The 24441-nt window shown below is 40.6% G+C and overlaps 1 protein-coding gene across 1 annotated transcript in view; it reads right to left on the bottom strand.

Annotated features, from left to right (window-relative positions):
• Positions 1-24441, bottom strand: part of LOC148073819 (insulin-like growth factor 1 receptor) — an 83337-nt gene that overhangs the window by 12488 nt on the left and 46408 nt on the right. The window contains exons 3-14 of the mRNA XM_087797975.1: positions 12330-12639; positions 10079-10215; positions 8638-8782; positions 7393-7601; positions 7193-7319; positions 6395-6630; positions 6153-6320; positions 4943-5147; positions 1291-1559; positions 569-711; positions 330-495; positions 140-242 (exon numbers count right to left, since the gene is read on the bottom strand). Coding sequence (XP_087654101.1) covers positions 140-242; positions 330-495; positions 569-711; positions 1291-1559; positions 4943-5147; positions 6153-6320; positions 6395-6630; positions 7193-7319; positions 7393-7601; positions 8638-8782; positions 10079-10215; positions 12330-12639 — 2218 coding nt within the window. The remainder of the gene's footprint in view (positions 1-139; positions 243-329; positions 496-568; positions 712-1290; positions 1560-4942; positions 5148-6152; positions 6321-6394; positions 6631-7192; positions 7320-7392; positions 7602-8637; positions 8783-10078; positions 10216-12329; positions 12640-24441) is intronic.

The raw sequence follows: 24441 nt of genomic DNA, 5'->3' as shown, positions 1-24441 counted from the left end.
TCCCACCACAGGGGAATGTTAATGAAAGCAACATCTATTAACTCTAATTAACATTGTACTGATCATTAAGTTTCATGAGCAGAGCAAAGCACTGCAACATAATCAAGAGAGTCGCTCGGGCGGGCAGCAAAACACTCGCCTCTTTTTGTTCACAAAGAAGAGGATGGTGGTCAGGCTGGCGATGAAAAGTGTCACCAGGATGGGAATGATGATGAACAAATAGAAGGCGACGCCATCGTCCCCTGTTAGGAAGAGACAAAAGCTTGTTAGAAGGACTGGCCTTGAGAGTTTCGGGGATTTAGGTAAATTGCATTTTATTGGCGGATTACATTTTGGTGGAGGTACATAGAAGTACATGGCTTCGGTCCAGGATCCGTTCCCAGCAAGAGAGGTGGCACAGATTCGTACGGAGTAGTTCCCAGAAGCCAGATTGGTCAGCTGCGCTCCTTTGTGTTCTCGGTAGTGTTGTCGCGACACACACTTGCGTTCCTCGGGCTGGAAAAAGGAACAAGCGGTTACATTTTTAATTTTTTTTTTAAAGTCTCATGGTAGCTGACGATTAACGCACCTCGGTTCCCAGTCGCAGCTCAATCTCGTACATCAGGATTAGACCGTTGGGAGATTCTGGTTCCTGCCAGTGCAAATCCACAGACCCCAACACCTTTTCACTTCGCTCGTGGGTGACCTTTCCGGGAATATCGTCTGCTTTTTCTGGAGTCGTAGAAACAAAGGAATGGTATTGGGAAAGTCCGGCAGGAGACTTGAGATCAATACGAACCAGAACATCATGGTTCAAGAACTCATTCTTTATGACTGCTATCATGATTATAGTTTCATTAAATGCATTTTATTTTATATTAATTAGTCATTCATTTATTTGACATTTTATGGTAAGGTATGTTATTTTATTTTAATTTACTGTAGTTTATTTGATTAATTTCTTTTAAGTCATTCGTATTATTTCATTTTTATTTTCTGTAATGCCACTGCAAAAAATTCCAGTGTTATGACAATACAATTGCTGATTTAATTTCTAATTCTGTTTCAAACTGGCCTCCAAGAACTTTACCAAAATAAACATCAGGTACAATTCAACTAAATTCAAAAATTAATCTGCCCTGAAAAAGTACATTTTTGAATTTACAAAAGGGTTGATTTCATTTTAAATCTGGTGTGAACCACGACTTGGACTGAATAATAAAATGTCACCTCCTTGTTGATCGAGTTAGACACTCTTTCTAGGGTAAAACTTCCACTCAAATCCTTGCACCTGTCGTGAATTCTTCTCACCTGCGGGTCTCGTCCTGGAGAAGACGAAGGCCGAGGCGCTGCAGCGTCCCACCTCTTCGTTGCAGGCATGAATGTCGATGCGGTACACGGTGAAGGGCCGCAGGTTGGGGATGTCCAGATTCTCCGTGGGGCTCTTTTCTTCGTGGAAGGGATACTCTCGAGCCGGAGGAATTCCGTCCGTGCTGTTATCTCCCAGGCCGATGCTGGCGTTTCCATGAACCGTGTTGTTAGCGATACCGAAAAGATCCCTGCGGCGACGGTCGGGAGGTCTGAAAAACACCGGGGGACAAATCAATCAGATTACAGTAATAAAGTTATCTAAAGTGAATTAAGCGCCGTCGCTATGATAAACGACGCAATGTTATTAAAGGATGTCCTGGAAGTCTGACAAACAAATCACAATCGGCGGTTAAAAAGGACCCGAAGGCATTTAACAAAGAGCTCAAGTATCTAATTGGAGCAGGCAGGGTCAGCGTGTCCCTCCAGATGCTTCGCATTCCTCCTCCGAGAGTTGGATGCTGCATTGAGAGATGAGCCAAGATGGATCAGAATGATGTATAACAGTAGTTACATCACTGAACATCTCTCATCACGTAGAGGATTTCTCCCTCGCATTAACTTAATGAAGAGACGTGTGAAGACGGGACAACAGCAGAGAAGAGTCCTCGTTATTTTTGAAGACTTCAAGTGGGGGTTCCAACACTTCCTGGCCAGCGACCACTGGAGTATTCCAACGATTCCATGTTTAATATAAACTCTCCCGGCTGAACATATCTGGAAATGGCAAATCTTAAGCGACTAAGTGGATAAAAAAAATGGTAGAGTTTGGAAGTGAGTGTTGGCCCTGAGGGACCATCTGTGGCTCTTCAAAGCAAACCTTACTGGAAGTAGTGGAAGCATTTATAGACTTTTCGATGCAGAGATCAAGGGAGGTGAAGAAGAGAGTGCAGCAGGGTGGAACAGGCGGATATCATAAAGGGATTCTTTTTGCCTTTGCTTTGAAAGAGAACTTTATCTCAAAATAGCAAGACGGCTCCATTACCTATTGAGACGAATGAGTTATAATGGAGGAAAACAGGATAATAAAAACAGGTAAAAAGTAGGACCTATGATATTATTGGATGTGGTAAATATGAAGATGAAGAGGCGAGACAAGGATGCTGAAGACCTTGACCCGCAGCCTGATTTATGACCACTTCCTGTCAACAAACCCGAGACAGACATTTGCGCAAAAGTGTGTGATTTAACTACACTTCCTGTTTAGTTAGGCCAATCCCTACATTAGACCTCCCCATGAGTGTCAGAGAGTCCTCCTCACTGTCCATTTTTAAATCTCGTCTTAAAACATGCTTTTATTTCCCCTGGCTTTTAACACAGCATTGTTCTATTTGATATTGTTTTTACCTTTGTGTGTTTTAACTATGCTTTCTTTTATGTCACTGTACAGCACTTTGTAACGACTGTTTTGTTTTTAAAGCGCTTTATAAATAAAGTGGAGTTGAGTTGAGAACAAATTGTACAATTTCCATTAATGCATTTTCCCTGCTTTAAGAGGAGTAAAAAGCTGATTGTGTTGGTTTATTGATGGTCTACTGTGCTAATACACATTTAAAGTGGAGAGATACTTTCATGGTTCTTGATTTGTATGGTTCGTCCATTCTCATGATAGCTTTGGTGTTGTAAACATTTGTTTTCCCTGAATATTTCACCTCTTCTGAGTTTATCAATACACTAAATTATTGTGTTCTAAACACAATAAGAAGAAGGTGAGATGGTGAATGTTAAGGATATTCGATGACATACACGTGTTACGTCCTTACGCATGTGCGACGTAATCTCTTGTTCATGCTCCACTTTATATAACTATTTTGACAACTTCTAGACCCGACTCAAAGAGCTTACCGCTCCGACTCGGGAACATTCCTCGACCACAACTGACGGATAAGGAGAGGGAAAGCCGATAGCACGAGTGTTAGGCCTGCAGCCTAGCAACACATACACAGCCAAAAGACAAGTGTTTACTTTGACATACGTCAAAGAAAATCCATAAATAGATGCAAATCTGTCAAACATCTTGAACATACGTCCCCAAAAAACCATCAAGCTGACTGGAACTGATTGATTCATTGAACATTCCTGACCGGGTATGAACGCAGGTAGAGCGTGGTAACTTCTGTGTTTGGGCAGACATGTACCTACACTCACATCTACGAGTCAAGGAAAGATCCGTGGGAAAGCACAGTCACACAAACGTGTCAACATTCCTGTCTGACACTTACAACTGCTGTGGTGCGAAAGTTTAGCTCTCACAAATCTATTTAAACACCGACGACCCGTCGGGAAAACATCACCCGTGTGAGCTGCACAATCGGCACAAGTTTGGATCCGTCGGGTGCAAACATAAAACGTGAAAAACATAAAATAATGAGAGAGGCCTCTATATGGAGGAGGGAGTTTAAGAATGTGTGTCTCATTGGTTGAGGACGCAGCGAGACGGCACCTCAGCTGACTGAAGGATGACCTAACTTCTGTCGGCGTCCTGACCTCGTCTGCTTAAAAAAGATCCACCTTTACGTAACAGGAATCCAGAGCAGTAGGCATGACTACGGGGACATTGTTGGAACTCGGCCTTAGGAGCACAACAGTGGCTACACAAATACGAGTAAACACTGAAGACGCAGTCAATGGGTCTGTGATGACGTCCTTGTGTATATTTAGCTGCGGCGATTACGGCAATAAAAAAGCCCAGTGTCCGCTGATAACTGGCTCTCTAGTCATTCTTCTGGACGGCTTGATGGTTCAGATGATGAGAGGAAGCACTCAATAAAGACGGGTACGTTTAGATACACCAATGGTGATTAAATTGTTACAGCTTCGCTCTTAAATAACAAAAGTTATACAATTTTTTTTAAAGACACACTGTCCAAATTAAGAGCATTCTTTTGCACACACCCAAGGCCCTGCAGAGTTATAATGGTTGATTTAAGATCGAAGTAGATTTGGGTAAATGTTGATATTGTAAACTAAAAAAAGATGCCAGAGATTAAGATATGATAAGGAACAGAGATAATAGACGACAACAACAATAAAGAGACGTCGAATACCAGTAAAACTAAAGGTAAGGAATATAAATTTATAATGTAATCTACCCACTAATAGAAAATGATAAAAGATTTTTTCCTCTAGTCCTGTTTGAGTTTAAGACTGGATTAACAGAACCGTGTTGACTTAATCAACCTCCCCACGTGCACATGATAGCCTCCATTTGCTAACAGCGATGGAGAGTCTATAAAATTCCGACACAAACCTCAGTAACGAGTAAATGAGATGAAAACAAAACACACTTGTTGGTTTTTGCCACAGAGGACAAAGGCAGAGGCGCCTCTGAATGGACCGCCCTTCACTTTCTTAATCACCTCACCCTCCTGAGATTGTTTGTGCGCCGCAAATTGCCGCTCGTTGATGCCCGTAGTTGCCGTGGCGACGGAGGAGCCACAAGGGCACTGAACAGGCCTTTTGGAAAGTAACCAGCGTGTACTCGCATCTGCGCCGACTGACAAAAGGTCCAAACCCAGCATCCTCTCAGCGGAGAAACCTTTCTCAAAGCTCACACATCGGGAACAACTCGAGAACGAGAGTTACGGCTAGTTACCTGGGGAGGAAGATGGCATTGTGGAGGAAGTTCTCAAAGACTTTCAAGAAGAAGCGGTCGTCCTTCTCCCTGTTCTTCTCCTCCGGCGTCTTCGGACATTGGCAGCACGGACCTTTCTCCGCCGTCAGGTCTGACTTGGTGGGCTTCGTGCTGTCATCCATGTCGCTGAACCCTGTCGCTGGGATTCGGATCGGTGTCTTCAGCTCTGTTTTGCAAGAAAAAAGTACATTTCAACTGAGGTATTCATGAATTGTCTTTTTAATTTTAATTTAATTTAGGTACAGGTTCTTGTGATACGTTTCTTCACAATTCTTACTTATGGTCATTTGGTTTCAAGATTTAAATACTGTTATCATTACCAACAATTCAGAAACTTTTACTGCTTGTGTTGTAAATGCAACATTCCAATTTTTTATGTCACTACAGAATAAAAGAATAAAATAAGATAAGTATCAAATATATATAATATTGCACATGTTAATTCTGTATGATTTTTACTCTCTTTTTGTTCTTAAGCGTGCAAGCTCATTTGTTAATGTTAATAAAGACAAAGACTTTTGTATTGCTTTTCAAAAATGTAAATATTTCAATTTTTAGAAATAAATGAAAATACAATTTAATTTAAAAAAAAAAAGGTTAATTCAATCAAAAAAATCAGTTGCTATAATAAAGAATAAAAGTGAGAAAAGTTTAAATAAAAAAAACAACATTTTCATTTAAAGTAAGTAAGTAAGCTTTCATTGTAAAGCACCTTTCACAGACCAGGGTCACAAAGCACTTTAACAACAATACAACAACACTCAGTTTAAAAATACAAAAAAATATATATAAAAGGCCAAGACAACACAATTTTAACCATTTTTTTTTTTAATTTAATTAATCTTTGTGTTTAAATGATTCACTCTATTCAGCCAAATTTTCCTTTATTTAAAACGTTTTTTAATTGAATATTATAGAAACAAAGCTACCTTCATTCATACGTTGGCTGTTTTAAGATAAATTAAACTATTAACACTGTATGCTGCACAAAATAAAGTTTTATTGGGTCAATTAAGAATGAATGGATTCATTGTCATTTAAAATATACTTTATTTGGATAAGCACATGTGTTATTGTTCAAATGTGTTACTGATTTTAAACACCTGAAAAAAACATTACTCATAAACTGGACTTGAACAAGTGAAACAGGATTATAGGCCTCAGGACTAACCTTTGGAGCAGTAGTTGTGCTGGTAGAGTTCTCGGTCTTCAGCCTGCTGCTGCCAGCGGACCAGGTAGTAGGTGAGATTCCCATTGGGAAAAACCGGCGGAGACCACTTCACCACCAATTTAGTGGACGAGTTGGCATAGGAACGAGGGTCTTTGGGCATGGTTGGCACTGCAGAGAACCATACAGGCTTTAATAAACTTCAACTTGATGGAATCCAGGGCAGTTAAGGAGTCAGGACTCACGTGAAGGTCGGGTTCGGATGTAGACCATGTCGGTCTTGGCGCCCGCTATGTGTTTGCCTTCCACCTGCAGGGTGAGGGCCTTCACGAAGATGGCGTACTGGGTCCAAGGTTTGAGGTGCTGAAGACTGACTTTGGGGTCTATGTTTGGATCCACAGGCAAGTCGACGTCCACCATGTGCCAACTGTTGGAGCCGCAACCGTCCTGGCCATCGAACTCTGTGATGTTCTGGAAAGGGCTGTAGTGGATGGAGAACAGGCCACTGATTAAATAATACATTTTTAATACATAAGCTTAATTTCATTTTTATGATATTTTATTCAAGACACTCATTTTAAACGAAAGAGTCACTATTAACCAAAATGTGTGCTCTTGGATGGACGATGTTATTGACATTTATATAGTAGAGAAAGCAACAGTTAAATAAAAGAAATCCAGTTTTAACGGCTAATAAAATTACACATTTAACATAGAAAACATATTCAACTTTATTTTATTTTTAAAATATTTTTTCCTGTTTAACAAAAAGTCAAATGGAATAATGTACTTAAATATTAATCAAAACAAGCGTTTTATTATGCTTAATAAAATGAAATAAAAACACAAAATGGTAATTTATTTTCAGAATCTTTTCAGATAATTAAAAATACAACTATTGTTGTTAAATAATTCATTAATATGAGCAAAAGCTGAAATTAAGTCAGGTAAAACTGATGAACTATTATTTCATTACTGAGACAATAAATAAAAATTTGTTTTAGAATGATATATATTGAGATAAACAACAATGAAGCACTCACGCTTCTTTGTAGTAGACGATGAAGCTGATCAGTCCTTTATAGCCCTCCGGTCGATACCTCTCCCACGTCAGTCTGACGGTGTAGCTCGATGTAACGTTGGAGCGGAATTTCAGGACATGTCTTTCACCTGTTGAGGTGAAGATCAGGTTGACTTCAAACCGCACAGAGACATCTACTCGTGTATCCTCGGCAGCACTCACAGTTCGCTCTCTCCCCGTTGTTGCGGAAGTCGCCCTCTTCCGGTTTTTCGGTGACGCCCGTCTTCTCCCACATTTTGTGGATCTCGGACATGCAGAGTTTGGGGTTCTGACGGAAGAAGAGGCGTCCTTGTCGGATGGTCAGGTTGTGCTGACTCCAGTCCCACAGGGACTGAAGGTTCTGGTTGTTGATGGCAGAGAAGGCGTACATCCTAAAGAGGTGACAAAAGACACAACCTCAGTAACACAACACTCCTTCAGCCAATAGCTACAGCGACGCTGCGGCTCAAGTGACTGGAAAACCTTGGGAGCAAAAGGAATGTCTGCGATCCTAAAAACTCTCGGTGAAACTTTATCCTGACAGGAACGACAAAAAGAAGGAAGACAGACTTTCCCATGACCGCCACCCAAAAAAAACTTTCGCTCTTATCCGTTACTGCCACAGTATAGGATGGAACCCCACATTCAGTTTAAAGACCCCCCTGACTTTGCCAAACAGAGCTATTTTCAGGTGCAACTGTCATCGTAAGAATTTGGGATCCCCAAATTGTTTGAGCACTACAAATACTTTATATAGTTTTTTCAAGGAATTAGTGCAATAAGAACAATCTAATAAATGTATTTATTATTTTTTTATTTACATGTGGATGCAGTTACACAAAGGGGGGAGTTGCAAAGGAAGATACTTTGAAAACTATTTTTTTGCTGAGGACTAACTAAATAAAGAAACATTTCCTAATCGAATGAAATCCAGTTAGTTTTCAGGATAAAAAGACAACTATAGTTTGACCATGAGGAAAGAAAAAGCTTAATAAACCTTCTATTTGACTGAATTAGCTAAATTAAAAGAAACCTTGGAATCAACTTACAAATGTATAAGAAACTGGAAGGTCAACAATTGGTTCACAAGACATCTATTGCAAAATAGATTAAATATAACAAGTAAGAATACCTCGAATAAATAAAAAGTTGTAAAAATACAACCTTTAGAGTGTAAATTCAAATTGTATTCTCAGTGTAGAAACACCCGCCTTTGTTTTTTCTGACTCTTTAAGAGCTCAAATTATGGCTATTATTGCGAGATTATGCAACTTTTACTTTTATTTGTTTCTTTGTTTACAAGCAGGTTTATTGCTCTGCTCCTGACACGCTGAATTATTTACAAGTCACCTGGGCATATTCTAATATCATGGAACCGTGGAACTATTAAAAACGGCAGATTTATTAGTCGCAGAAATTTAAACGTACTTGTCCGAGAGCTCCTCTCCGTAGATGTTGCGCAGACTCTTGAGGAAAGACAGCGATCCGAGGGTGACGGAGTGTCGTATCCTCACATAGCCCGTCACCGTCTGGATCAATCCCATAAAGCTCTCCAGCTCCGAGGCGATGTTGTCTGAAGACAGCAAAGAGAAGGACGTGTGAGAGAAGTGACACATTAGAGAAGTGGAACAGACGCCCCAATCCGTGAGTCAAAAATGTTGCATCCAGACTATGAGGAGAGACCGCACACGCCGTCTGCACAAACACTTGATAGACGTTTTTAATCAAGAAAAGTAGAACACAGAAGCTAAAAAAAACAAAAAAACATTCTCGGTGAAATCTGAGCTTTGAACTAACCTTCACCACAATGTCATACTTTCTTTTGGCTTTCACTCATAGCTGTTGTTAGTAAGTAAGTAAGTAAGTAATATTTATTATATAGCGCTTTTCGAGACCAGGGTCACAAAGCGCTTAAACAATCAAAACAATACTCAAAAAAGTACATACTTTAAAGATCAAGATAATACTGAGAACAACACAGGAGTTCGAGAAATTCAAGGAAAAGCCTGAACAAATAGAAACGTCTTAAGATGTTTCTTAAAGGAGTCAGTAGATCCATCAAGCGCAAAGAAAGAGGAAGATCGTTTCAAAGCTTAGGAGCAACAGCCTGAAAAGATTTCTCTCCTCTGGTCGTGAACCGTGTGCCTGGAACCATCAGTAGATTCTGATCCACAGACCTCAGAGCCCGAGCTGGGGTGTTAGCATTAGCTTACCTTAGCTACGTGGCATTAACCCCCTGCTCTCTCCTTCTTAATGTAATAACTACAACTACAGATTTTTATCTCGTAAATGTCCATCAATAAAACTGACTTTTTATTTAGATTTCTTTTATTTTCATGTGCAATGTAAGCAGCAATGTTTTAACCACATGCCCGCATTAGCAAAAGCATGCTATTGTTAATTTATTTTCTGCAAGTAAACAAGCGAAGACTTCATAGACTATGTGTTTAATTCCGGAGACATGTAAATATCTGAAGGTGAAACCGATTATGAGAAGAATTAAATGAATGAAAGATTTAGAAGACTTGTAAATATTTGTATCAGCTAATGAGAAGGGAAATGTTTGAGCTGGTATAAACCTTTTATTGGAATTATAAATTCACTTTCGACTTTCAGCAATTTGTAAAATCTCTTGTCAATTTTCGACAACTTAATAACTATGTTTGTGTGATTTACGCGATGCCTCTCGCACTTCCAGGCACCTCCAATCATCAGATGCATCAACTCCGTGGGTATAAATAATAATTATACATCAATAACAAGTGTACATAAAATGTTCTGACGAATACACCTAAAGAAGGGCTTTTGTTTGTTTTCACTCGACGGAGGCGTGACGCCGACAAACACACGTGGAGCTCTGTGCACTCACCTCCTTGCCGGATGTTGATGTTCAGATTGCCTTCGATGACGGTGCAGTCCTTCAGGGACTGAGCGGCATCCACCGAGTCGATGACGGGGGGTCTGCAGATCTTATCGCACCAACCGATGCATGCGCTGCAAAACATCCTGTAAACAGCAGAGAGTAAAGAAGATAAGCAGGTTGCTGAGAGTCTGGGACGGGAACATTTCCACTTTATAGTTCACACCTTAGTTATCTACGGAATACATCAGTAATGTAAGACAAGAATGCGGTCTCCCTTTAGTCAGTTGGCGATCTTCCTTTTAAATTGAATAATTCTCCTGAAATAGTCGGTTTACATAATCTAATTTCACGGCCACAATCATCGAATAGTGACTTCCTACTCCTTCCTGAAATCATCGAGAACATCCAGGATGCATTTGTCTGAGTGCTGTGTCATGTACCTCGGCCATAAATCAAGAAAATATACGTCCGCAGGCAGATTGATGAGTCAAGACTCCAACGAAAAAAGTTGCCCAAGGACAATTTTACAGCCTCAGCTGAGGAACCAGGGGGAATAAAAAAAAAACTCGCAAATGGAGAAAGTGTTAAGTTATTTCCACCAAGTCTTAAAGGCTTTCAGTATTAATCTATATAATCTAGCAGCAGCCAGTGTTGAAAACAGAGCAGAGTATTGAGCACATTTAAGACCGCGTCTCGTCCAAACTCAAATCGTTAACGGGTTTAAACGCCCTAACTCTTTATTTACACCTCTGATAACTACTTCAGGTAAATAAAGTGTCAACGGACCGGGCGGCTCAAGGGTACTTAATGCAAATGAATATGTCTTACGTGAATGTATAATGAATCACATGCGTCACGGACAGATGATGAAAGTATATTTAATTATTTTTCTACAGGAAGAATCAGTTGGATATCTCGATCTTTCAATGTCTCAAGTCAATAATGAGGCCACAAAAATGTAATCTTCTGGGAAAAACAGCGATGTTAAATTATTTTTTAATTTAATTTTGAATGGTGGGAAAACAGTGCTAACACAGCTGAGGTTCTTATTTTTTTTATATTGATCGTTAAAGATTTAAGATAAAATATCTCTTGATTCTAGCATGTCTGCTGAAGTTTATGAAAAATTGAACAACTGGAAAGAATCTTCAGGATTTATTCTCGATCTCATGATACAATAATTCATCATTTTATTCCAGTTCACCATGATTGTTAATGACTTTCAGCACATGTTCTTCAACAATATGCATTCAACAAAACTGTCAAAATTATTTTCTATGAAGAGAAATACATAGCGGTGGAGAAACGTCACACTCGTGATGTCTTACACTATTGTATAACCTTCTTGAAAGGCCAATAAACTTGATCTGAAAGATGCATTTACATAAAACATGATTTTGCGACACTGGTTGGGCTACTTGTACTTGTACTTAGTACTAGTACCCAAGTCATTGGCAACAGAATGACTTCCTGTCAGCTCTGAAGTCACATTTAACAAAGTTGGTCAATGTGCTCGAGCTCGGTCAAAAGTGAGTAAAAAGTCTACATGGTGGTAACAAGGGCAGAATTGCAGCCCTTTATCTAATGTGGATACAAGAAAAAAAGCAAGCAGTCATCTCAGGTTCCATCTGAACCATAATTATTACCATTTTCAATTTCCTTTTCTACAGAGTGACGGGACTGACTCAACTTAACGTGACAGACGTGCCAATCGTCATCACTGATATGATTGTACGCTCCTGACAATAGAAAAAAAATCAATAGCATGCAGTTTAATTCCACCGACGTTTGCTTGCTTTCCTGATAACATCCAAAAAACTCCTCCTTGAGACCAAACAGAGTGACGTCACTAAAGAGTCATCGGCGCAACTCAAACAAAAACAAACCCACCTTTCTTTTTTAAAAAGAGGTGTAGGGTTCAAGAAATGTTGTGTCTCGTAGCCAATGAACACAAGCGTTGGACAGAGCAACCCGTAATGAAAGGGTGTTTAGCTCTTTTTCATTGTGTTGTGTACAAAATGACGTGTTTGCGGCAAAATAGTACGACAGCTTTCCCAAAGCTGGAAGGCAGCAGGGCCGGTGGAAACACAACACAACGGAGTAAAGTGAAGCCAGATCAAGTAGGTTATAGTTGAAAATCGACATTAGGCTCTACATCATAGATCAATTCATTTATACACCTACACCGTTGAACGGCGAACCTTAAGATGGTTGACAGGCATGATGATTCACTTAAAAAAAAAAAAAGTACATTTACCTGTTAGTTTCATTCCTGGTGAATCCGGATGGACAGTCTGGCATGCACTCTCCGGCGTGGATGACGAACTGGACATTACCAGGTACGGCATCGCCGTGGACTTTAGAGCAGACCTCCATGGTGATGCATCGCCAGCCTTCAAACTTGTACGTGCCCGCCGGACAATCCTGCACGCAGCGCCCGTCGTGGTAGTAGTGGAGGCAGGCGGAGCAGGCCATGTCATTGTTGAGTTCGTAGCAGCTGCCAAGACACTGAGGGTGGCAGCATTCGCCACGGTCTGTGCAGGCCAGCTTGCAGTTGTCCGGACACACTGTAGGACGGAAGAAAAAAGAAGGCTTTAAGTTGGTCGTTCGATTGAACTCAATGCCGTTAAGACGGACAAAAACACTTTGTCTGATATCTAACTTAACGTGACAGACGTGCCAATCGTCATCGCTGATAGGATTGTACGCTCCCGACAATAGAAAAAATCAATAGCATGTGGTTTAATTCAACAGACGTTTGCGTGCTTTCCTGATAACGTGCAGTCCAAAAAACCCCTTCTGAGACCTAAAAAAATATCATCCATTGTTCCAGGATTTTGGGGAAATATTGTAGGCATTGTGTGCGCGTGTTTCGAATTAATCTTGAGCAACATGAATAATAGAGGCTTCTCGACGTTTGCAGGGGAAATCCACGAGACATGAGAGAATGTCGATGCCTGGAGATCCTTAAGCTCACAGGTATATTCCTTATGAGGATGTTGCGTACGTAACACAACAAGATTCCCTTCGGAAAAACAAATAAATAGTGAAATATCCCTTCAGGAAAATGGTATCACTGTCCCTGGCTGAACCTGAGACATTTTAGGGGGGGTGTCCTCGTTTTGGAAGAATCCACTCCATTGAAGAAGCACCTGGAGCGTCTGGATGTGGTGACAAGGTGTTTTCAGCTTTCTGAAGGAATCTCTGTTTGAAAACTGTGCTACGGGAAGACAAGGGATCAGGTGTCCTTGAGAAAAATGTCCGACAGATAAGACGTCGATAATAAAGACGCCAGAGTGGGAGTCTCGGGTCCTTCATGACAAGTGAGTCTGAACATTGGAGTGTCAAACAAGTGCTCGTGGGAGTGCAGGTCACGAGGTCTGGTGAGATTTCTAGTGTTATCATCTGCAGCACTTAGTACTCCCGAGACAAGTGTCTAAATCCTGTTTTATTCAATCTGAATACTTCTTTTTCTTCTCGCAATACTAACATGTATTTTCTTCACACTGAAGTTTGTAGATAGTTCTTGAAAGTTACATTAAAGTGTAATTATTAAGATTTTGCTAATCAAATAAACTATTAGCAAATGCTATTCTTTTTGAGTATCAGACAAACGCGATGCTCAATATACATTGAATTAAGTTAAGCATTATTTACAGTATAATACTTTTTTAATAGTCAGTCCAGGTTCAATAAGCAAAGTAAATAACATGGATGTAAATAAGAACCAGATGAAAAAATAAATGTGTACGAATGCATTCTACAAAAAGAATTACACTTTTATATATTGTAATTCCACCATTAGCCCAAGGAAATTATTTAGTGGATCCAAGCACCTTTTATTATTTGATATAATGATCGTACTTTTCCAATTCATAAACTTTTCTATTTCATGAAAGTAATTTTATGGGGCATTTAATGTAAGATATTTTCATTCAAGGAAGACGGTTTGTAGAATGATATGGCTCTTGTTTATTTGTTAAAAAAACAACAACATTTGTTTAGACAGTGGCCCCCTTACCAAACCTCCTCAACCGCCCCTAATGGTATGCTTTATGAGAAAAGGCTGTGGCTCTCATCCAAGTCTCCAGTGGATGTCTGAGCTCATCGTCTCTTTCCGAGACGACACCCAAAAGAAATTTGCTTATATCCATGATGTTATCCTTTAAATCTTATCATTAAACTCACCAAGTCAGGAAGATCTGGACTCGTTGCTCTGCGAAACCTCGACCATTATAGCTTAACCCTCACGTGGGAAGCATTAGGTTACCATTTGTTGAGCTGAATATTTACTCTGCATTCCAACGGAGCTCCCGAACTGGGAATATGAAGCTAAACAAAATAAGTGTTAGCTGTAGCTGTTCCCTAGCAACTGCCGCGTGTACCACAGAAGCCGAGACGGAAAACACACACATATTTGATCCTAAATGTGTGTATTGTTGTCTTCTAAACACACGCCGGCTTGTCTATGTTTAAAAATCAGTCGCCTCGTGGGAAGCCATCACTCGCGATGTGAATATCAGTGGAGTCGAGTTGTTTATCCGCTTGTTAGTCAAAAGTGGTTAAGCTTCGGTGACTCAGTCAGGAAAATGAATCCCGCTGCCGAGCTAATCTTTAGATGAATATTTCATGTCGCTTCGCAGAAACATCTGTATCGTCTAATAATGTGAAAGTGAACTGAGACAACGCTGCCATGCAAAGACATTCCCACGGTGCTAATCGTAGTTTCTCTTCAAGAGGAGTAGTGTGTGTGTGTGGGGGGGGACGAGGGGATCAAATACTAGCTGCACTTCCACACTCTGCCAGTGCAGATACAACATTGCTTTTGTTTTGGGATTGTCATTACTTTTGTTTTTAGAAGATACATTTTTTTTTAAAACGACTTCTGTTGCTAGTGTAAAAAATACAAATCTCATACTACAGATGAAAAAGAACAAACTTTCATATATTGAAGTCTTGTTTTAACTATTGAATAAAAAGAAAAAAGGAAAATTAAAAAAAATGACCTGTGTTTATTTACACGAATGTTTACATTCCCGTAACTTCATCTCTAAAAATCTCATCAAAATTCCTAAATTCTATCTGTTATTTTAATTAGCTTAATTCTCCGTTATGTCAGTTAATTTCTAAAATAAAGTCCCCAACATAGATCCAAATAAAACCCCAAAATAAATCCACTTTTCAAAAAACAACCTGTACACTTTTTGGAATCCAACCAAAAGGGGGCAGCCTCCACAAACACCCATTAACATCTTCACCTCCACCCCCCCACCCTGACTGACTCTTCAATCAAGAAAGATTCCAAACATAGCATCCACCAGAAGAACACAAACAGAAGAACAGTTGCCGTCTTAAACCCATATAAGTCGACCTGGTTTCGCCGTGTGACTATCAAGGCTACAACCGTCTATTTTTAGCGAGGAGTCGCTGCTTTCCGCGCGACTGCCCTCTTCTCCTGCGCTACAGTGTATGTTGTGGGTTCAGACGTTTGACGATGAGGGACGACCAAACCGTGGGGGGCTCATGAGAGAAGACGTTATCTTTCTGATGTCAAAACGTGAAAAATAAAGAAGGTTAACAGGTCAACGGACTAGTTCATAATGTCGCTCATAACAAAAACAACAACAACAACCCGCCCTTCCCTCCGTCTCCTTCCTGAGCAGTCGGACGCCATGGTCGGGCACCGGCCGCCCCCCCGCTGCCCACCCGAGCACTGCAGGTCCAATTCATCAATAGTCAACTAGACAAGTCAGCAGAGAGGAGTTTCCTCTGGAACAGATGGTGCATCACTACAGCAGCACACAGAGGGGGGACGCCGGAAGACAGACAAGTGTTTGTTATTTTTTTCTTCTCCTCCTTCCGAAGGTAACATCCAGTCACCGGACGACAAAAAGAATGTGGAGAATGTTCGGGCCTTCAGAGGAGGAGAAGAAACACAGAAAAATTCCGAAGATTCACGAAGAGAAGCCGCAGTATAAGCTTCATCAATATTTGAAACATGGCTGGTGCTTAAAAAAAAAAGGTGAGTTAAGGTGGTTTCAAATTAAGTCATCGTTGGCGTCAAAGAATTTTATTTACTAGCAGTTATACCAACGGCAACATTTGAATGACTCAACATAAACTTCAAATTAGTTGAACAGGACTGAAACTATTTTGGACATATTTTGACAAGATGTTCCTTCGACCATGATGTTTGCCTATGATATGGTTATTTGCAGTTCTGGGGGAGGAGGAGGTGTAGTATATGAGCTGGACGGAACAGCAGAAGAATGAGTGCTTGTCAATTTTACTATAATATATCCGTTATATTAATTATACGCGAGGAATTTCACTTTTTATTTCTATTTAAACATGTTTTTAATGTAATTTAGGGGGCGATGGCGAGTCCCAGAGTCAGGCCAGTCGAGAACCACTGGTTAAATCGGGCGTCCACACTTTTCTTATGTACAAGCCACATTTAAATAACCGGGACTGTTGCTTTTATTAACAGTGTTTGAATGCATGATTTTTAACAATGACAGTGCTAGCTTCTTGCACTGACACAAACTCAAGGAGACCTGATGGTATATTATTATTTATCTGTTGGCACCTGTGATTTAAAGAATTGTATATATTTTAAAGTTTGACAAAGAGACCAAATGAATTGAAGGTGTGAAGATTCAACGAAAAAAAAAGGAAGCGTTAGAGAGGAAGGAAACTGTTATTTTAGATTATCCATCTTTCTGACAGATCCTGTATCTTTTTAATAACAACTTACTGTGTATTGTTTTTGATAGTTAGAGCGCTATGGGACCCTGGTCTAGAAAGGCGCTCTAGAAAAAAACATTACTTACTTACTTGCTTACTTAAAGTGCCAATTTTTATTATTTGTTTTTAAATAACTCTAAATGAAGCAAAGTGTAAACAAAGATTTGCTAGTTTAGGCAATGCAGTTAGCTAACTATGACCCTGGAAAGAAAAATGTACTATTAAATCTGAATTTCCTTCACAAACAAGTCTTAGTCGTACACATATTTTTGATTTGAAAAAACACAGCGTGTTCAAAACAACAACATGAAGATGAGAGGAGAGCAAAAATAGTGCACGCCACAATGAGTTCAGGGTCTGTGTCTTTCCTCTCCATGTGCATATTCTAAAACAGCCAGCAGATAAGAAAGGCCTCCAGACATGCGTCATCTGCGGCGAGTGTTTTTGTGTCTGTGTAGGTGTGCGGTGGCTGCAGAGCTGCAATCAAACGCTTTCGTCTTTCGGAAAAAAACAAGAGGACGAGTCGCGTCTTGTTTGCCGAAAAGAGAGCACGCAGTGCCTACTACGGTGTTTACATCTCAAATTAACACACTCGGGGTAAGTTATAAGAAACGTCCTAAATCTGATGGATAAAAATTCTTGGCAGTCACCCGAGCGCGTCGGCGAGGACATGACAGGAGGCTGAGTAAACTCAGATCTGACATGAAATTACATTTTTCATAGCATATCAAAGCAAAAGATATTTCTCCTGTGTCACTGATGATAAGTGGGAAGCGTGACAGACAGTTGGGAAATCATTCATTATTCACAGCAGGGCTCGTGGGGGAGGAGGGGGGAGGCAGGGAGGGGGAGGGCTGAGCGGGGAGCCGCCGGCAGCGAGCCAATGGGAGGCAGACGGAGGCGGTCCTAATCCCGATGACTGACATGTTATTGAGGTTGAGGCAGAGATGGTAAACAAGTCCTCTCTTGAGCAGGCGATGGGAGGGGGGGGAGAGCGGTTGCCATGGCGATTAAGCATGGCTTTTCCATGGATTCAGGGAAACCATAGGTTAAGGGAAAAACCTGAGCACGCAGGGATCATGAAAGGACCAGCAAGACTGTAACGGTCCTGACTCACATGGTGCGTGAGCAGCTTCAGTTAACCCCGCTACAGATGCCTCCATTCTGACTTAAAAAACATTGGAAATAAAATATAAATACAACACGGCGCACAGAAAAAGAAGATACATTTGTGCAGTTTTTCATGATAATACATTTTAAATAAAGCTAACCATGATGGTTCTTTGGTTCTATAGTCACCATATGATGGAGGGTTTGGGCAAAAGTACATATTTCAGAACAAATCAAACCACCTCAGGCGTTGATAAATACTGTAGTATAAACTATGTGTGTAAGAAAATATCTATATACTTGAATATCACTAGATTATTTTTTCGCAGGCCTGGTATATTTTTTTTTAGATCATACTTTGAGTATGAATTTTACTTGAATAGCGATTCACAGCGTTTGTTCATTCCAAGTGTTGCAATTATACTTTCGACCACTAGATGGCAACGACCATGATCTCCTCCCAAGCTAAAAAGAGCAATGAAATCCAGCAAGATCCGGCGATGACTGAGTACAAGAGGATACAATCGAACAGCAGCTTTTAAAGCTAAACTACTTAATTGTTGTTTCTACAGTATCATAATATGTCGCTTTATATCGTATCTCACACCTGTATCGTGATACTTACTGTATCGCCAGATTCCAGCCAATACACATGCCTAACATAAATAATAAACCGGTTTCACTATCAAACAAAAATGAATGCCGAACTAGGGTGATGAGATAAGATACTACACGTGCTGGTCTGGTATTATCAAAAACATACTGTCCTCACAACGGATGAAACAACAGACCGTTTCTCATGATTATAGTTGTCAAATAATCAAACAGTCATTGTTATCCATGACCATATCGTTCTTTTGCCGGAACACGACAACAAATCATTTCCCCTCTTGTAACACAAGACACACTGCCCTGATTCACTTATTATTTTGGCCGCAGTTCGAAGACATTAAAATAGTTTTTTTAAACATGAATTTTGGGATCAACTGATTCAGAACTGAATGAAAGGTTTGGTATTTGTTTTAAAGATTAACAAGTCGGTCTGATGACATCGCCCGCCTCAAGCGACACCGCGTTATAATTTAAAACCTCTATCACGGGCCGAATTAATACAATTGATTGTGAATAACATGCACCCTGAACCTCATGTTCATGGAGTTGAACCGATGTGTGAAGGAACTGAAAGAGGGTGATGCATGAACGTGAGGGGCTTTGGTTGGAGAACCTAAGAAGCTCAGTAGGAAAATGCAAGCTCGATGACTGCCGCGACCAAAACGGGCCAGTTCTTTTAAGTCCATGTGGTGGTGCAGAGACCATTTTCTCAGCTACACCCACTACAATGCAACCCTGGCCAGACGTGGCCAACAGATGCTTTTTAGTAGTTTTTTCTTCCGTCACGTTATATAATCCAGGCAAGTTTGAATCTATCTGCAGAAACCACTACCAAGCTGCTCTTCTTCAAGGGTCGCTTCTCAATTTGTAAAAAAAAAAATCAACATCTCGGAGTGATCGAATTTATCTGCTCATCATCTCCATCTACTCGACTGTAATCCGGTTGCGGAGACGGGATGAGCAGCCTCCGCTCGGAAGCGAGGCAGGCTCGGGTTACCAGCGCAGACGGTGATGTAGCCGAGTCGGGGTACGGTAGGAGACGGCGGGGCCCATCGGCAGACCAGAATTTGCAGAAATTGCCCCCCCCCTACCCCGACTCTCACTGTTCCATCAGGCCACATCCTCATCCGGGGAACCCGATCCTCCCCGGGAGCCCCCGAGTGGATCGCTCCAGACACTTGTTTAAAACCACATCAGCACAGGCGGCCAGAGAGGATGCTTCCTCCACTCAAAACCACGTCAGAGATTCCGGAGACGTCTCTCTGCGGCTCTCATGGACTCTTAAGAGGGCGGAATGTGATCTACAGATGAGTTTATTCTCCTTCTCTCTCTGACACAGCGATCAATCCCGGCGCTACACAAAATGATCAGACCCGTGCTCGGCAAAAGGCCCGCGGGCTATTCTCCCGTGTGCACAAAGGTGCGTTCAAAATCCATTCCTGTGACTGGGTCTTTTCTCCACCAAAGAACCAGCAATGTGTTTTTCACACAACTATGTGCTGGTCTGTGTGTTCAGGCATGCGTGGCATTTCCCCCTCACTCGTTTCAGTCACAACAACACGCACTCACTCACGCCCCTTCCTTCTCCCCGCAGGCTTCGCTCCACTTTGCAGCTGCTGTACTTGTTGTTGTTGTTGACTGCGTCCCTGACAGGACACAGGTAAAAGTTTCCGTACATCTGAGAGCACTTTTGTCTTTAATCGCCCCCAATAGGGGGGCAGAGGAAGTCTGTTAACTATTTCACAAGACGCGAGGAAAACGGTGGGAAAAAAGAGGAAAAAAAGATTCGCCGCAAGGAGGATTAAAAAACATTCCGGTGACGTTTATTCCCACAAATTATAACTGGTTTTAAGTGTGTGTTGAGAGAGTTAATTCAGTTAAAGCACATCAACTGAGCGCTTAACGGAGAACAAAATACTTCTATAAATATCTGCGGAATCAATAATAGCATGAAACTTTTACCCTCAAACCCTCTATTTTCAGTACTTACTTCATATCTAAATGGTCAAAGATGTTTTGCAAAATTAATTTAGTTTATCGGTTCTGGCATAAACGGCAGTATCAGACTTTAGGTTTTTATTTTCTCTGACTAAACTTCTATTTTTCATTCAGACATTTAAGATGTAACTGGGAATAGTCATATTGTAAACAGTAATTTTCAATAAACAATCCTCTGCACCTGAGGTCATCTCCAAACTTTGCCCTAAAATAATACTGACAGAAAAATAACACAGACAAAATCTAATCACAATAGATTTTCTTAAAAAATAACAACATTTTAATCGTCGTTTCAAGGACCGATAATTAACCCTTCATTCTGGATATATTCCCAGCTTCCTGGGGCAAAAGACACCCTTCTAATTTGAAAACATATTAATCATTATCTTTTTTTTTTGGTGAGAAAAGGAATTAGACACAAACTAAACTAGGAAATAATCCAATCTTCCTAATCGGAGTTGATTAAAGATGGATTTAAACCAGCAACCTAAATGTTTATTAGGCCAAAAACACCACCAAAATTGCACTCCATTCTAAGAAACTATTAGCCGAATAATAAGAAACTTTCTACTTAATAAGTTTTGATGATTTGAAATTTTAAATAAAAGGTGTTTCAAAAATATATGTAGGGAAATTCTATTGAAGAACCATAAAACCGTTTAATTATAACTGATCAAACACAGGACACACGACAACTTGTGATTTAAAGCACGTGTTCAATCCATCACCTGCATAGTGAGTCACTAGCAAACGGATCATAAACACAGTGTGATTTTCTACATCAGTTTTGGACGGACAACAGAGCAACACTTTTAAACAGAGCAGTCGAAACAATCCAGAGCTCATGAACCCCAGTCTGAGAAAAATGTTGTGTTTTCCTCCAGCTGGATAATAATTTTGCTGACATCATGTCAGTCTTTCTCCCCGAGTCAGCAGAAGTGGAGCATTAGAGGAGGAATGTCGGAGAGAACTCGAGCGACGTGTGTTTTCTCACAGATTCGGAGGTGTTTCCTCTTGCTTAAAGTGGCTTATATAAATACCTGTCAAATCAGCTTCATTAAATACAGAGTGTTTCCTGGCAACCCCGGCGTTGGCCGCCTCTTCAGCCATCTGGGGGACGGTTTGGGATTAGGTAGAGTCATGTCATGCCCTGAAATCCCGGCTGTCTTCTCCCCATCTCATGTCAATCCTCCCGTCTGGATGCGGGACAAACGGTGACGGAGACACCTAAAGCCGGCGAGTCAAGCTAGCAAAGCATACTTCAGTCGTAAGTCAATCTTACATTGACTTTGTTGTCTGTCCTTTTTTACGAGTAGAGTAAATATGACTAATGGATAAGAGGAAAAAAACAACATCCTAGTCATCGCCAGTGTCGTGACCACCTGACGTGACATCACATATATTTTATTTGCTCGCACAAACGACGGAGACACTTAACAATGCATCACCCCAGGATTGGTTAGAGGGTGCAACTGTGTGCTCTGCAAACACTAAAGCAGCCATTTGTCAATTACAGGACGGAGCGAGAGGCGACTGCAAAGCCGGAAATTTGGTGACACTTCACTCGTCTAAGCACTGGTGTCTGTGTGCGCAGCGAGTCATGTGTGGAGCCGACTCGCCGACTGGAAGTCGTTCGCATGATAGAATGTCATCAAAGCCCGGATCTCAGACGGATGACAGATTCCTGATGTAGCAGACGACAGTGATTATTCGCTGGCACATGTGGCCAAATACCAGGGCTAAGCTAGCTCATCTCTTCAGGACTTCATGTCGGCTAACTCGCTGGAGCCAGTCGACACAAATCTGTCGTCTGGGTTTTATCTATTTAAGTTCCTAATATAAATTGTTTGGACGAATAATAATAATTCAGGTATTAATATATAAATAAATTAAGCATTTAAATTAAAAACATACCATTTTAGAATTTGATATATATATATATATAAAATTAATGTGTACACATACAGTATATAAATTAATACACATTTATGTTCTTGAAACTTACAGAAAAAAAAAGTTTTTCAGCACACTTTGAAATATTTCTGGGGATAACTGAAGATTAGAGATTATGAAAATCAACTAATCATTTATTTTAGTTGAATTTTTTAAACGGAAAAAAAGTAAAGCTAACAAAATCAAGTAATGGGTGGGTCAAAATTCCCTCTTAACAGTTTAATTTTAACTTAACATGAAATTTCAATTAAATGAAATTGAATACATGTACCCGAGAACAAAATGGTTACGTGTGCTCCATCCTTGTCATACTTTTTTACTATGCACTTGCTAATGCTATCGCTGCTAGCGCTTAAGCTATCATCGCGCAAGTGTGTAACTACCATTTCATTATCATTTAACTTGAATTGGCTGTCGTGACGCAATTTAGTTTAAACGTTTCTTACATAAGGAAGTTATTTTGTGTTTCAAATCAAGGGAAAATCTAGATTTTTGTTCCGTCAAGATTACCTGAACCGAAATAATAGCTAACTAGCATTAGCGCAGCAAGGAGCCAAGCTTTTCCTCTGTAGGTTCAATAAGAAAAAAAGGTACATGTGCTTCTACTCAGGTCGTGTGAGTAAGAAAGTAAACATGAAAAACAACTGGAATAAAAGAGTATTATGTGGCGGTAAACTGGGGACGTGTAATAGCTCGTCCATATTAGCCGTCGGGGAAACAACAGCACCAAATATGGCGTTGGCCTCAAAGGCTGTGCAGTGGAGTGTAAGAAACGTCACTGTTTACAAGTCTCTTAACAAACTGGTGGGGGGGTTACGTCACCGTCGGCAGGTTTCGCTCACAGTCTAAGCGCAAACAGGGTTCCTTAGTTTCGCTGGTAATCAGATTTTGCCATGACGCAGATTTGCCATTCACACCGACACAGGGAGAACAGTCAGGATACAGAGCCCCGGAGGTGATAGAGTGCAGGGCCGCCAATCTAATCTCTTCCTTATTTAGCACGGTGACCCGAGTTCACAGACAAAATCGGCCACGGCATCAACGGCGGCGAAAACGACCTCATGGGTGATTTCTCGGGGACGTGAGTTTGGATATGGTCCTCCGTTAGGTCAGAGGTCGGTAGCGGCGTGCCAAAGGTGAATGTACTAATACAGCTGTGCTTGTAGAATCCAGTGTGTGTCTGTGTGGACGGACCAGAACAGCTGACGGGTCTTAAACAGTCACAGCGCTTCCTATTGGCCGCCGGTGACATCATGGTTCTATTGCCATTTTTTTTTTTTTTTAACCTCGTCTTCTTTTGAAAGTTCGGTTCCTCCTCCCCTTAAATGTATCACACACTTCATTTGCCCCTTTTAGGGACCTCTGTCGCTCACATGGCTTTGCTGAGGGAACCAAAGGATTGCAAAATAAAGGAAAGAGCACAATGTATTACCCTTTATGTCCTTTGTCTTCAATTATATGCATTTTATTGTTTAAACTCTTGACTCTATTCTGCATTTGGAACTAAAAACGCAGAGCATAAGCTTTTCCAACAGGTGTACATTTATTTTAGTTTAACCAAAATCTTTTTTTTTTGTCAAATTCTTTGTCAAATCTCGAAAAGTTGTCTTTTTTTTAAATACATGTAGTAAATGTTGACAAGGGACAGATATAAATATTGTGGTATTTCAGATTACAATCTGGATCTTTTAAAGGATTTTCCATACTGTTTAAGAGAGGGCTAACCTTGGGTTTCAGATTACTTTATGGATCTATAATATTTTTGAAGGATTTGTTATGCTCTGTAGTGGCGGGAGAACTGTAGCGCTAGTTTCGGATTAACATCTGGATCTATAAATATTTTGAAGGATTTGTTATACTCTGCAGTGGAGAGAGCTAAAGCACAAGGTTCCTATCACAATCTGGATTCATAAATCTTTTGAAGGATTTGTCGTACTCTGTAGTGGCGA

Source organism: Callionymus lyra, chromosome 8, assembly GCF_982586985.1.
Source record: "Callionymus lyra chromosome 8, fCalLyr1.hap1.1, whole genome shotgun sequence".
Lineage (NCBI taxonomy): Eukaryota > Metazoa > Chordata > Actinopteri > Syngnathiformes > Callionymidae > Callionymus > Callionymus lyra.
The sequence above is the reverse complement of the archived record's forward strand: the minus strand, read 5'-3'. Positions and strand labels throughout refer to the sequence as shown.